Source organism: Megascapheus bottae, chromosome 27 (genome assembly GCF_031878675.1).
Source record: "Megascapheus bottae isolate mThoBot1 chromosome 27, mThoBot2.hap1, whole genome shotgun sequence".
In the NCBI taxonomy this organism is placed as follows: Eukaryota; Metazoa; Chordata; class Mammalia; order Rodentia; family Geomyidae; genus Megascapheus; species Megascapheus bottae.
In genome coordinates, this window is record NC_143535.1 from 11,129,590 (window position 1) to 11,145,309 (window position 15,720).

The following is a 15,720-nucleotide window of genomic DNA, read 5'->3' on the forward strand; positions in this document are numbered from 1 at the left end:
ATGCGTCATTTCCCTCTGCATGGTTACCGAGGAAACAAGGCTAGCCAGGCGGTGGACCTTGGCAATGAAGGATGGAGACCTCCTCTTCCTCTGAGACGGTACCACTGCTCCTCTACCCCTCACTCCTCTGCGCTCAGCTCTGTGGCAACTGGTCTGAGCCTTGCCTGTGTAGGGGCTTTAAGGGGTCCACGCCCTCCATATCTGGCCCCATACACCCCTTTAAAGATGTTGTGGTTTTTGTCTTCTTCCTCAGTGTTAAGAGCACAGGTAAAAAGGAAAATCAAAATTACCCAATTGATGACGACCCTGCAACACACACACTAGTAAGTCATTTAAGATGTAGTGAAGGAAACAAAATAGGAAGTATAGATTTGGATCCCAACCATTTTTAGATGGTTTGAGCATTTTGTTTTGTTTTCAAAGGGAAAAGAGAGTAAAACACGTGTGTGTGTATGTGTGTGTGTGTGTGTGTGTGGCAGGTGCACACCTCGACTGCACAGAACAGCAGATGGGTCTGTCTGCGTGGCAGTGGTCCCTGAGGCTACTTTAATGAATAAATCCCTGACAGCTATGAGAAACTAACAAAAGTTAGGGTTGCTGAGCACCAGTGCACCCCACCCCTTGTAATCCTAGCTCTTCAAGAGGCTTAGCTCTGATGATCGAGGTTCGAAGCCAGCTCAGGCAGGAAAATCCATGGAACTACAATGAAGCGACAAAAAGCAGGAAGTAGAGGCATGGCTCAATTGGTAGAGCACCAACCTTGAGAAAACTAATTAAGAGAGGCCCTGATTTCAAGCCCTAATACTGGCGCACGCGTGCACACATGCGCTTGCGCGCGCGCACACACACGCACACACACACACACTATCATTGACTTGGGATGGTTTTTTCCACAATGGGTTATATGATTCAAGGTCTTTATCTCTTGATCTGGAAGTGACACTTGGGTGTCATAAAAATGATCTGAGCAATGATTTAATAGTTTATTTTAGGTGCTTAAAATTTATGAAATATTTTCATGATTGTTTAATTGGAACATCATAATCATAATGTGAGTCTTTCTTACCTAAGACTGCCAACCCATTCTCCCTGTCCCACCCCCTTTCTGATCTGGCCTTGTGTCCTCTTCCACACACTCTTGCTCTTAAAATGCATCCCTGTCTTGCACTTTAATTTCTTGCACTGCAGGAAAGACAAGCTGTCAGTCTCCCACTCCATCCAGCTTCCTAACACCCCAGTACCTCTTGGAGCTCTATCTATGCTTTCCCACTGCCCAGCCTCTGCTTAAAGGATCACTGGAGTCTTTATCTGATCAAATTAAATAATTTATCCTCCAGTTACCTGGTCCTCCAGCAAGATTTGATACATGTGTCACTTTCCTGAAACATGTGGAACTTCATGTTCCTAAGTGATGCGAGTGATTTGTTTCTAAATCAGATCACTTTTGAGAACCAGAAGCTATTTCCTCCACATTGTGTGCTATTCATAATGGAATGGTGATGTGTGTGCTGTCCCTTAGCATTTTCACTCAGGGAAAGCGCTCTACCACTTAAGCCACACCTCCACTTCCAGCTTTTTGTTGATTAAATGGAGACAAGAGTCTCATGGACTTTGTTGCCCAGGCTGCCTTCATACCATAATCCTCAAATCTCACCCTCCTGCGTGGCTAGGATTACAAGCATGAGCCACTAGCACCAAGATGATTACTTTTTATAAAAGAAAATTAAGGGAAAAAAACCCTCAAAGATAAACAAATTTGGGTAGGGAGCATGGCCTAGTGGTAGAGTGTTTCCTAACATGCCTGAATCCCTGGGTTTGATTCCCCAGTACCACATACACAGAAAAAGCTGGAAGTGGCACTGTGGCTCAAAGTGGTAGAGGGCCAACCTTGAGAAAGCCCAAGGACAGTGCCCAGGCCCTGAGCTCAAGCCCAAAGAAGAAAGAAAGAAAGAAAGAGAGAGAGAGAGAGAGAGAAGAGAGAGAGAGAGAGAGAGAGAGAGAGAGAGAGAGAAGGAAAGAAAGAAAGAAAGAAAGAAAGAAAGAAAGAAAGAAAGAAAGAAAGAAAGAAAGAAAGAACACAAACCTAGCAGGGTATCAGCGGCTCATTCCTGCAATCCTAGCTACTTAGGAGGCTGAGATTTGAGGAACATGGTTCTGTTGTGCCCAAAATTTGGGGTCCCTGAAGACCACCAAGGAGCCAAAACCGATGTAAAAGCATAAGAATCTTTATTACATGCTTGAGCCTATACTCGTAACTGACACCAGTGCAGCGGGCCTGAGTTGAGAGAGCCCTGGCCCTCTTGTCAGCAGCGTTTTTATACAAAGTCAGGTCTTGGGGGTTTCCAGCTGAGTTACAACACTATTGGTCCAAATCACAAGAGGCACAAGTGTAAACAGTTACAATGCTCTCTGACATCCCGGCTTCTGATGTTTGTCACCTCGTGACTAGTTGTTGGCGAGTTTCGGGGAAAAACATTATTATAATGAAGTCTGAATTCAAAATGGCTTAGGGCTCTACAGTTCAAAGCTAGCCCAGGCAGGAAAGGCCATGAGCCTTTTTTTTTTTTTTTTTTTGGTCTGCCAGGGGCTTGAACTCTGAACCTGAGTGCTATTTCTGAGCTCTTCAACTCAAAGTGGGAGTATTATACTTTGAGCCACAGTACCATTTATGATGTCTAGTGGTAAATTGGAAATAAGAGTTTCACGGACGTTAGTGCCTGCACTGGCTTTCAATGGTGATTCTCAGATAGCTTCTTGAGTAGCTAGGATCACAGGCGTGAGCCACTGGTACTCTGTTCTTCCAGACTCTTATCTTCAATTCAGCACCAGAAAACTGAAACTAGTGCTGTGGCTCAAAATAGTAGAGTGCTAGCTTTGAGCTAGGGATGCTGGGAAAGTTCAAGAACAGCCCTCAGGTCTTTATTAAGCTTGCTACTGACCAAAACAACAATAACCACCACCACCACCACCACCACCACCTCCACCACAAAAACAAACAAACAAAACCCACCAAATCCTATTCAGTCTATCTTCAAAGACCAAGGACTTAGCCAATCTATCTTCTCATGCCTCATAAATTAAGTCTTTTGCTATCAAGAGTCTTGGTAGAAAAAAAGTCTTGAAAGAAAAAAAGCAATGACTCATTGCTTCTACAGGACCTTCTGCCTCCTCTTAAAAATATCAATTTTTAAAAAAACTAACCACACAAGAACAAAGTATCTTGGGGCCGAGAGTGTGGCCTAGTCGTAGAATACATGCATAGCCTGCATGAAGCCCTGGGACAATGCCCAGGCCCTGAGCCCAAGCCCCAGGGCTGGCAACAAAACTAGAATGAAATAGTAAAATATCTTTAGTGGTAAGCTTCCAACTAAATTTAAACATTAAGCAAAAATAACAGACTATATGAAAATTTTTTGTTTTAACCTAACCACTCAATTTTGAAGAAGGTAGATTTTAAGACAGGAAACTTAAATAAATTAGAGTAGGTAGCATAAATAAGATTTCATTTACTGAAGTTTTTCATTACTGTTGTTTTGTTTTTTGCCGGTCCTGGGCTTGAACTCAGAGCTTCAGCACTGTCCCTGGGCTTCTTTTGTTCAAGGATAATGAGTGCTCTCTACCACTGAAAGCCACGGAGCCACTTCCAGTTTTCTGGTGGTGAGCCAGAGATAAGAATCGCAAAGACTGCCCTGCTGGCTTTGAACTGAGATCCTGAGATCTCAGCCTCCTGAGCAGCTAGGATTAAAGGTGTTAGCCACTGGTGCCCCATCCTTTTATTCAATTTCTTTTGAGCTCTAGTTAAAAGTCTGATCATGGAGCATCTAAAATCATTTTAAATACATTCATTTTGTTTGTTTTTATTTAGGAGTTTGAGGTGACTCAGGAAAAGGATTCCCGAACGTTTGTCATAAAGGATAAAGCAGCAAGAACTATCCAGAGGGCCTGGAAAGGTTTCATTGTGAGTTCTTCAGCAGCTTTATTGTGATATTATTTCTATGTTACAAAATTCAACTTTGTAGCCAGGTACTGGTGGCTCACTCCTGTAATCCTAGATGCTCAGGAAGTTGAGATCTGGGGAATCATGGTTTGGATATAGCCTAACAGAAATGTCAATGTAAGATTCTTATTTCCAATTACCCAGTGGAGATATGGCTTATAGGACAGTGCCAGCCTACTAAGGGACAGCATCCAAGCCTATACAAAGCAGTCACACACACCCCCACACACAATTTATCTTGTTTAAAGTATATTGAAATTTTGAAATTCAGTCCATGTATTTATTTATTTATTATGGAACTGTAGACCACCCTTGGCTTTAAAAGATTTCATCTGGGCACCTGTGGAGACATTTGTAATCCTAGCTATTCAGTAGGCTAAGATCTGAAGGTCATAGTTCAAAGCCAAACCCAGGCAGGAAAGTCTCTTAAACTCTTATCTCTAATAAACTACCCAAAGCCAAGCCAGAGATAGAGATGTGGCTCAAGTGATAGAGCACTCGTCTTGAGCAAAGAAGCTCAGGGACAGTGTTCAGGCCCTGAGTTTAAACCTTCAGACTGGCAAGCACACACCCATGCTTGTGCACACACACACACACACACACACACACACACACACACACACACACACACACCAATCAACAGGCTTAAAACTCACAAATTAATAGTTTTTCTTCTAGTTCACAAATATTTGTGGAATTAACAAATTGGGCTAGGTTCTTATGTGGTATATGTCAATAAAAGTTTTGTTACAACTCCTGAATTAGATTTGTGAACAGATGTTAAGGTATATTTCTTATTCAGTATCAAGTGGGTGGCTATTCTTGAAGAACTTAAGGTTAAATAATATATTTTATCTTGCTTAATATACAGCTACATAAACAGGTTTGATCTCATAAGTATAACCATTACATGTGGCTCTTAGATCCAAGCAGTACAAGAGCAAGGTCTCAATATTTGCATACCCAATGCTATGGACGAGGTATTGGAAATATAAACACAACTACATAGACATAAAAACCTATGACTCTATAGACATATGTTTTTATTTGAAAAGCAAAAGGTCAGCTGGATGTGGTAGTTCATGTCCATAATCTTAGCTACTTAAGAGGCTGAGATCGGAGGATCTCAGTTTAAAAAATCCAGCCTAGGCACTAAAGACCGTGAAACTCTTATCTCCAATTAACCACTAGAAAACTGGAAGTGGAGCTGTGTGACTCAAGGGATAGGGTGTAAGCCTTTAGCTGAAGAGCTCAGGGACAGCGCCCAGGCCTACAACTGACCAAAAAAAAAAAAGAAAAGAAAAGCAAAAGTTCAAGGTCCTGTGGTCAAGCCCAGTATTGGCACAATAATAATAATAATAATAATAATAATAATAATAATAATAATGTAAAAACCCCAAATTGGTGTGTATGTGTGTGTGTGCATGTGTGCTGCTCCTGGGTCTTGGCCAGAGCACTATCCCTGAGCTTTTTTTATTTTTTGCTAGTCCTAGGCTTGATCTCAGGGCCTGAACACTGTTCTTGGGCTTTTCTATGTATTTGGTACCAAGGAGTGGAACCCTGGTCTTTGTGCATGCTAGGTAGGCACTCTACCACTAGGTCAAATTCCCAGCTCCCTCCCTGAGCATTTTTTACTCAAGGCTAACGTTCCCAGTTGAGCCACAGTGGGACTTTGGCTTTTGAGTAGTTAATTGGAGGTAAGAGTCCCCTGGATTTTTCTGCCTGGGCTGGCTTTGATCTGTAATCCTCAAATCTCAGCCTCTTGAGTAACTAGGAGTTCAGACTTGAAGAGCCACCACACAACTGTTAGTTCCATTTGTTTGGTTATTGTTGTTGTTGTTGTTGTGGTGGTGGTGGTCTGCAAATAACAGCATTTTATCCTGCTTTATGGCTGAGGATTTTGATTTTGTTGTTGTGTTGGTATTTGAACTTGGGACCTTGCAGTGGCTAGGCAGGAGCCACTTGAACCACATCCCAGCCCTTTTGACTTCAGTTACAGTTTGGATAGGGTCTCGTATTCTTGTGAGTGACTTCTGTGTTGCAGGAGTGACTCACTTCATTATAACCATTGAGATATCTACTCTCGTTCCTAGGTTGTAAGTAAAGAAAGTGAGCAGAGAGATGTCAAGCAAGTTGTTCATTACACAGCTAGTAAATACCAACAACTGAATACAGATATCATGTTCTCCTGGGTACTCTTAATCACTGCCTGTATTTTGCTTCATCCTAAAATATCCTGAAGAATTATTCAGATGTAGCTCAAGTTTGGGATGTTTCATTAATAGCCAACAGAAGTATATTTGTAAATTTAAGAAAAAAACTTTTTGTCAAATAATGCCAATATTACCTAGCTTATCAAAGCAAACACTGAATGAGCAATATTCTAATTTGTCATTACCTCTATTTTTATGGTTGTTTGATTTTTGTCTTACTGAGCAAATAGCTAATCAGAAACAGAAAATTTTATTTTTATCATAAAATCTTATATATTTGAACCTTTAGAACGCTTCAATATTCCAACACATGAAAAGTCTGATTGATTTAAGAAGACAAGGGGAGCCACGTCAGATAGTGAGATTCATTAATCCTAAAGAGGTAAGGATATTATTTATTAACATAATGTATTTTTTTCTTAAAAATGGTTAAGATTGTTGGCTGGTGACTCAATACCTGTAATCTGAGCTACTCAGGTGACTGAGATCTGAGGATTAGTGGTTCAAAGTCAGCCTTGACAGGAAAGTCCATGAAACTCTTACCTCTAATTAACTACCAAAAAGAGCCAAAAGTGCAGTTGTGGCTCAAGTAGTAGAATGCTTGCACTGAGCATAAAAGCTCAAGGCTAGTGCCAAGCCCTGAATTCAAGCCCTGGGAGACTACCCCTCTCTCTCTCTCTCTCTCTCTCTCTCTGTTTCTCTGTCTGTCTGTCTGTCTGTCTCTCTCTCTCTCTCTCTCTCTCTCTCTCACACACACACACACACACACACACTGATCAATCAGTATTTGTTCCTTTTAGAAGTTTTTGGTGGGCCAGGAGCGTGCCTCATGGTAGAGTTCTTGCCTAGTACGCACGAAGTCCTGGGATGGATTCCGCAGTACCACAAACACAGAAAGAGCTGAAATGGTGGTGTGGCTCCAGTGATAAAGTGCCAGCCTTGAGAAAGCTCAAAGATAGTGCCCAGGCCTGGCAAAAAAAAGATAGAAAAGAAAGAAAGAAAGAAAGAAAGAAAGAAAGAAAGAAAGAAAGAAAGAAAGAAAGAAAGAAAGAAAGAAAGGGAAAGGAAGAAAGGGAAAGGAAGAAAGAAAGGGAAAGGAAGGAAGGAAGGAAGGAAGGAAGGAAGGAAAGGGAAGGGAAGGGAAGGGAAGGAAGGAAGGAGGGAAGGAAGGAAGGAGGGAAGGAAGGAAGAAGTAATTGTTGATACCTACAGTATGTTGTTGTCTTGTCTTATAGGCTGAGCTTCTGGACGCAGCTGCTGGCATCCATGTACGATTCAGATTAGGTGGGGTAAGTATGTATGAGTCCTAATGTGGTGGTTCATGTGAAACTGGAATGCTGTGATTAAAAAAATAATAATAAAATGTCAACCATTTTCTGTAACTGCATTACAATGGTCCTTTGAACTTTTCCATCCACAGGTGAAATTTCCACCTGACATATACTATAAAATTTTTACTCACAGACATGTTGAAGACTTGTGTGCCAACAGCCCTAGAGATTATACAAAGCTTGTGCCAAAACACCTGTCTCACAACAAAAGTGATAAGGATCAGAGCGGCTGGTACAGGCGAATAGAAAACAATGGCTGGAGACCTGTCTCAGACAGAGTAAGGAGCAAAATGTATTAATAAGTTTTACTTTTATGTATTTACAAATCAATGTCATTTGAAGCTTGAACTCAGGATTCTTGGTCCTGAGATTTGTTGTTCAAGGCAAGTGCTCTATTACTTGAGCCTCTCAGCTCTACTTCTGGCTTTATTTTTTAGTGATTAATCAGAGAGAGTAATGACATGGACTTTGATGCCCAGGCTGGCTTTGAACCATGATCCTCAGATTTCAGCCTTCTGAGTAGCAAGGGTTAGAGATGTGAGCCACCAGTGGCTGACGAATCCTTACATTTAAAAAATAGCAATTGCTAGCAAATTAGTTGATTAAAATTTCCAATTACCAAGCCATTATGAATATTCTAAGGAGAGCAACATAATCTTCTCTGGACATTTGCTCCTATTTTCAAAGCCCAGCTTTGAAACAAGGCCATTCCTAGGTTCTCTGTGGACTCAGCAGCAGGTTAGATATGCAAGTTGTAGGATGTGGGCAGTGTGGTTACATGGCAAATATGGTAGGTCGAAAGTGACCAGTGTGTGGATTCAGTCCTTTACAAAGCATCAGCCACCAGTCAGGCTTTATACTAAGGACACGATAGTAAAGGAGGCTGTCCTCCCCCCCTCAACATATACACATGGTCCACCATTCACTTAGACTCTGGAGGTAAACAGGACACTTAGGTAGAGTGCAGCCTGTATGTTTAGTGGTTTCATGGGGCCAGGTGGGGACAATAAACACTTCCCTTAATGCTTACTGGCTGGTGTGGGTACAGGAATGCACTGGAAGTGGGAAAATGGGTCACCAACTAGGAGGAAATGTCCCATGGAAGAAACCTCAAGAGTTTCAGGCCATCACAGATGCACTTCTGTGTTCTGTTGGGTACCTGTGCTCCAAAAGCCAACCTACAGTAGCCCAGGAGTACTTGTATAAGATGATACAACATACACTCTTTTTCTTCCCTCCCTCTCTTCTTCCTTCCCTACCTCCCTCCTCCCTTCCTCTCTCCTTCCTTTTCCCCCTCCCTCCTTCTTTTCTTATTCTCTCTCTCTCTGTCTCTCTTTCTCTCTCTCTCTCTCTGTCTCTGTCTCTCTCTCTCTCTCTCATACTTTTTCTTTCTTCTTTCACCAGGCCTAGGTACTGTCTCTGAGCTTCTTTTGCTCAAGGCTAGCATTCTACCACTTAAGCCACAGTACCACTTATGGCCTTTTCTATTTATGTGGTACCGGGGAATCGAACCCAGGGCTTCATGCATGCTAGGCAAGCACTCTACCACTGAGCTACATTCTTACCCCCATACACTCTTTTAAAAATTATCTTTAAGAAGTTGTACAAAGGAGTTGCCATTCAATAAAGCAGTTTATGACTACAATGTGCCTTGATCGACGTCACTGGTCTCATCATTCTCATCCATCCTGCTCCTCCCCACCCTTTTCCTCACTTATTTGTGGGATAAGCTTTGAATTATATCACATCCACTAAAGATACATTGACCTGTTTATCCATTCACTCATTCACCAAGTACTTACAAGATACATCAGTATAAAGTACATGGTCTTTTTCTATGAACATTCTTCTGAAATCTCAATGTATCATTGACCCACCACTTATTAGTAATACCTTGAGAAGGTAGATTCTCTCTTCTGGTCCTATTGAACACACAAGCTCCTATCTATAGCTAGCTAAACACACAGTCCATATTGTAACCCTTGGCCTATTTACTTTCATTTCTCAACAGTTCTGGTTACCTACAGATGGTGAGATTGTGGAAAGCCAAAAGAAAGTGGAATTCCATTTCTCCAAGCTGAAGAGAAGGCAGGACATAGAAAAGAAAAGGAAGATTAAAAAGATAAAATGGATGCAGCAGATGTAAGTAGATGTCCAACTTAGGTTGATCAAAAAAGCATATAGTATCAAAAGAAAAATAAATGTACAGAACTTACACTATGTGCTTTCGAGACTCCTAAAGCTGCTGTAATCATGACATTTTTATTCTGGCATGAAGAACCACCATGTGGATAAATGGAACAGAATGTCAACCTTAGAATTTACAATGGTCACATTCCTTGGAGTAGCCTGGACATCACAGACTATGCCACATAACCTTTGGTGTGTAGTAGTAGTTAACATAGCCAAGTTTGTGGATGTACACTCCAATACTTAGAGAAAATCAGCCAGCATCACATTTCTCAGTACATTCTCCTGGCTGATGAGCAATTCATGACTGTGCTCCAGTGTCTTTGGTAATGGCCGTTGACTTATCTGTACACACTGGTTTGGTGAATGTACAAGTATGAGGTCAAAGTAGTATTAGAAGGTGGCTAGACTTACTCAAGTTTGAATACTGGCTCTCTAGGTATTTACTATTTCATGGTCCTAAATAATTTCCAGTCTCAATGGCTTCATCTGAAAAAAAAAAGGCATACATGAGAATAGCCACCAAGAGAAATAAGAAAATATATGAAAAATATCTTGTAGAAGTTACTAAATTCCTCCCTGATTATTCCCTCCCCTATCAAATGAATGCGTTTGTACCTAAGCTCTTTTCCGTATTTCTGTGAGTCAGTGATTAAGTTTTGTTTCTATCTTAAAAATACAATTTATTGGGGCCGGGAGTTTGGCCTAGTGGTATTGTACTTGCCTAGCATGCACAAAGACCCGGGTTCGATTCCTTGGTACCACATATATAGAAAAAAGCTGGAAGTGGTGGTGAGGCTCAAGTGGTAGAGCTGTAGCCTTGAGAAAGGCCAAGGACATTGCTCAGGCCCTGTGCTCATTCCCAGGACTGGCAAAAAAACAACAACAACAAAAAATTAAGCTGTGTGCTTACAGGTTCATGTCTCCAATTCTAACTACACAAGAGTCTGAAATCTGAGGATCATGGTTCAAAGCCAGCCCAAGTAGTAAAGTTCCTAAGACTTTTTTTTTTTTTTTTTTTTTTGCCGGTCCTAGGCTTGAACTCAGGGCCTGAGCACTGTCTTTGGGCTTTCTCAAGGCTAGAGCTCTACCACTTGAGCCTCAGCACCATTTCTGGCTTTTTCTATGTATATGTGGTACCAAGGAGTTGAACCCAGGTCTTCATGCATGCTAGGCAGGCACTCTACCACTAGACCAAACTCCCGGCCCGTTTCTAAGACTCTTATCTCTAGTTAACTACCCACAAGCCAGAATGGAGATAAACTCAAGTGTTAGAGTGCTAGCCTGGACCACAAAAGTTCAGTGACAGTGCCCAGGCCCTAAGTGCAAGCCCCAAGACCAACACATACACACATACACATATACACACAACTTCCTGACAGAATTTTGGCATACATTAGTTGTACAAGGGAGGTTTCATTGTGACATGTGTACAATATATGTCAATCAATCTCACCCCCTCCATCACTCTTTCCCACCCTTCTCCCCCTCCTTAAAACAATCCCAACAGGTTTCATTGCTCTGTTTTCCTGCATACATGAAAACGTAGGTTAGTGTGATTAAGTTGACTCTTCTCCCGCGCCCCCCTACCCCCGCCAAGTTTCCAACATGGAAGTCTTTAGACACATTTATACAGAATGAAAACATGACTCACTGTGTAAAATAGTTTGAATGTATAGCCAGCAGCAGTAAATGTCTAGAACATACACTTGTACTCCTCCAAGGTGAAGGATCTCTTCCTTTCCTCTAGGTACTACGCAGGAAACCTGGCGGTCAAGACTTCTAATAATGAAACCACAGAGTTAATTCACACAGCCACTAAAGGACTAATCAGAACGATTGAGGAGGGTGGGGTAGATTCTGTGATGGAATGGGAGGTGGATGAAGTGCTCAACTGGACCAACACACTTAACTTTGATGAGTAAGTACATGGGCCACCCTAGGGGCAAAGGCAAAGCGTATGTTTCTTCTTCCTAGCATTTCCCATTTCTTGGTTGATTCTAGGAACCACAAATGTGATCTTTCCAAAAAACATATAAAAAGGATCATTAAGCAGAAAAAAAGACATTAAAAATTAGATCAAGGTGTTTTGATTCAAGACTAAGAATATTACACCAGTAATAAATGATGAATTAACTTATCACAAGTCAGTCCATCCATTTAATTTAATGTCCTTATAATGTGCTTTAGGTATATTGCTAATTGGAAGCAAATTGCTACAAGCAACTCATCAATTAACTTCCAGGGTAAGTGATTTCTTTTTTTTGGGGGGGGGCAGTCGTAGGACTTGAACTCTGGGCTGGGGGTTGTTTCTGAGTTATTCAGCTCAAGGCTATCACCCTACCCCCGGAGCCACAGTGCCACTTTCAGTTTTCTGGGGATTAATTGGAGATAAGGGTCTCTCAGACTTTTTAGTGCCCGGAGTGGCTTTGAACTGCAATCCTCAGATCTCAACCTCCTGAGTAGACTGGGTTATAGGGGTGAGCCACCATGCCCAACGGGTAAGTGATACTTTATGGGAAATTCTCAATGAATCAAAGGATATCTTACTTACGAATGCATTCAAACATTTCCATGTTGATATGCATAGTGATGAATGACCTTACCAAGTCTTTTTTGTTGTTGTTGTTGCTTTTTTTTTTTTTGCCAGTCCTGGGCTTGAGCTCAGGGTCTGAGCACTGGGTTTTCTCAAGGATAAAGACCTACTACTTGAGCCACAGCACCACTTCTGGCTTTTTCTATGTATGTGGTACCAAGGAATCGAACCTGGCTGTTCGTGCATGGTAGGCAAGCACTCTACCTCTAGGCCATACTCCCGGCCCCATCAAGTAATTTTTACCTTTTCAGAAAAGACTGTCATTTTGGAATGGAAGGAAATCTGTGGTGCTTAGTATCAAGTGTTGTTTAGTTGCATATAGGTTCAGTCTGTCTGTCTGTCTATCTATCTATCTGTTGTTGTTGTTCGTGGGGCTTGAACTCAAGGCCTGGTGCAGTCCTGGAGCTCAAGTCTTACGCTTTACTATTTGAGCCACAGCTCTACTTCCAGTCTTCTGGTGGTTAATTGGAGATAAGAGTCTTATGGACTTCTGCCTGGGCTGGCTTTGAGCCATATTCTTTACATCTTAGCCTCATGAGTGGCTAGGATTATAGGTTTGGGCCACCAGTGTCCAGGTCAGTCATAATTTTTAAAAATTTTTATTTATGTGGTACAGAAGAGTTGAACCCAGGGTCTCGTGAATGCTAGACAAGCACTCTACCACTAAGGCACATTCCCAGGCCCCTGCCCCTCAATTATATATATATATATATATATATATATATATATATATATACACACACACACACACACACACATACATACATACATATATATATATATATATATATATATATTTTTTTTTTTTTTTGCCAGTCCTGGGCTTGAACCTCATGGTCTGAGCAGTGTCCTCGGCCTTTCTCTTAACTCCAAGTAACCACCAAAATGCTGGAAGTAGAGCTGTGGTTCAAATGGAAGAGCGCTAGCCTTGAATGAAGAAGTTCAGGACAGATCCAGGCCCTGAGTTTAAGCTCCAGGACTGGCACAAAAATGAAGGAATAACTGTTCAATGATAGTTACTTATGGAGCACAAGATGCCAGATATGAGGCTAGGTTCTCTCCAGGCATATCACATTGAAGTCTTGCAAAAAATATTATCATCTCAGATCACTGAGACTTTGTGAATTTCATTTATTACCCTGAACCACCAGAGTTAGTTATTGAAGGTAGACAATTGCATCTTGAATGAGAATGTTTTATCTCACCTTACCTAGCCTCTAATTGTGTGCCCTTTTTCACAGGTTCCCCTTTTGATCAAGCCCAGAAAAATATGTACCACTATGAAGATATTTCAGAGGAAGCATCATATAGTAATGCTTATGGAAAGCCAATGTTGCTGGTAGATTAACACCTATTTCCACTTATGGAGTAGAAATATAAACAACTTCATTTTCTGAGATCTGGCCCTTCAAACCCTGCAGGTTCAGTCTATGTATGTAACACACATATAACACACACATATGTATATAACATACACACATATATGTAATCTGTACATAGAATCTAGCCCAACCAAGTGAGTAAGATTTAACAGGTAGATATACCACATTTCACTGAATGCAGTGACCATGGAGAGAGAAATTCCTCTTGAAACGGACACAATTGTTTTACCCTGACAACCATGCTTACAAATAAAGATATCATCACATTTAGGGATATCAATGTGTGAGAAGTAATGTACCAACTTCCTGACAAATGTAACTGTAACCCCTCTATACATTATCCTGACCAAAAAAAAAAGATATCACATTTAATCATACAAAGTCATCAGATTGACATTTTGCTTCCTTTGAAGTGTTTTGTGCAGTTGTGGAAGAGAGAGCTCTGTCCATTTTTTCCATCGTTAAGTAGTTATTGCTTCTTCTATCCTTCCTTGTTTTTTTCTTCAAGAACTTCTACATCCTTCATTCTGTTGATGATACATTATCCATTTGATTTGCAAACACTGAACTGTTCTTGCAAGACCTGGGATAAATCCCACTTGATCCTGGTAAGTGATATTTATTCATTTTACAAAGAACACCATTTTATGTAGCTCATGGTTCTGGAAGCTTGAAAGTCTAAGAACATGACGCTGTCATCTCCTCAACATTTGCAGATGGACATTTGCAGATGGCAGAGGCATCGTGTGCTGAGACACAGCTGCGTTTTGTTGTTATAGGGTTTGGGGGACAATGTTAGGATTTCAATTCAAGGTCTTGAGCTGTACCAACTGAACAATGCCCCAGTGTAAGCAACAATCTTGTCTGATTTGGTTTACTAGGATTTCCTTGAGAATTTTTATATATGTTCATCAGGTAGCAGTATAGTTTCTTCTTGAAATACTATGTTGGTTGGCATTCCTTTTAAAATGCAATTCAACTTGGTCATGATGAATTATCTTTTATTTATAATGATGAAACTGATCTGATAAATTTCACAGGAACTTTTTGTCCCTATGTTCTTGGGAGCATATTGTTCTCTTGTCTTTATGTGGTTTGATATAGAAGTAATGCCAGGCTCCATGGAATCTTTTTCTAAGATTTAATTAATTTATTTTTGCTAGTCCTGGGGCTTGAACTCAGGGCCTGGGCACTGTCTTTGGGCTTTCTCAAGGCTAGTGCTCTACCACTTGAACCACAGTATTAATTCTGGCTTTTTCTGTGTATGTGGTACCAAGGAATCAAACCCAGGGCTTTGTGCATGCTAAGCAAGCATTCTACCACTAGGCTATGTTCCTGCCCAAAGAATAATTTCTTTTTTTTTTTCTGGTTGTTTGGCTTTAACTCTGGGCCTGGGCACTGTCCCTGAGCTCTTCGGCTTAAGGCTACCACCCTACCCCTTAGGCCATAGTGCTACTTCCGGTTTTCTAGTGGATAATTGGAAATAAGAGTCTAACAGACTTTAGTGCCTGGGCTGGCTTTGAACCATGATCCTCAGATCTCAGCCTCCTGAGTAGTTAGGATTACTAGCATAAGCCACCATGCCTGGCTTTTTTCTTTACTTTACTTTTTATTTTTATTTTTCCCAGTCCTTGGGCTTGAACTTTAGGGCCTGGGCACTGTCCTTGGACACTTTTTGCTTAAGACTAGTGCTCTGCCACTTGACCCACAGCGCCACTTCTGGCTTTTTCTTAGTATCTGGTACCAAGGAATCGAACCCAGGGCTTGGTACTTGTGAGGCGAGCACTCTACCGCTAGCTACACTCCTGGCTCTGTAGGCTCTTTCTATATAAGAGAGTTTTCATAAATTCATATCATTTCTTCCTTAGAAGTAAAAATATTGACTCATATTTTCAGTGTTTTTGGCTATATTTGCACATTGTTGCATTATGGTATATGTGAAGCCAAATATGCTTTAGGGGCAAAGGGATTTTGTACAAAGAGTAATAAGCCTGCACACACAACACTTGCT

At 41.1% G+C, this 15,720-nt stretch overlaps 1 protein-coding gene across 1 annotated transcript; it reads left to right on the forward strand.

The window, feature by feature from the left end:
- Nucleotides 1–14,488, forward strand: C27H11orf65 (chromosome 27 C11orf65 homolog). Its single transcript, XM_090319758.1, has 10 exons — nucleotides 1–98; nucleotides 254–323; nucleotides 3,866–3,958; nucleotides 6,500–6,592; nucleotides 7,446–7,499; nucleotides 7,631–7,819; nucleotides 9,553–9,683; nucleotides 11,482–11,652; nucleotides 11,922–11,977; nucleotides 13,569–14,488. The coding sequence occupies exons 1-10, from the start codon at nucleotides 1–3 to the stop codon at nucleotides 13,673–13,675; spliced, it is 1,062 nt and encodes a 353-aa protein (XP_090175884.1). The 3' UTR covers nucleotides 13,676–14,488.
- Nucleotides 14,489–15,720: the final 1,232 nt, after the last annotated feature.

Coding starts and splice junctions, on each gene's coding strand:
- C27H11orf65 (XM_090319758.1), top strand. CDS start 1: ATGCGTCATTTCCCTCTGCATGGTTACCGAGGAAACAAGGCTAGCCAG. Junction 3,959..6,499: donor GGGCCTGGAAAGGTTTCATT/GTGAGTTCTTCA, acceptor TTGAACCTTTAG/AACGCTTCAATATTCCAACA. Junction 11,978..13,568: donor CTCATCAATTAACTTCCAGG/GTAAGTGATTTC, acceptor CCTTTTTCACAG/GTTCCCCTTTTGATCAAGCC.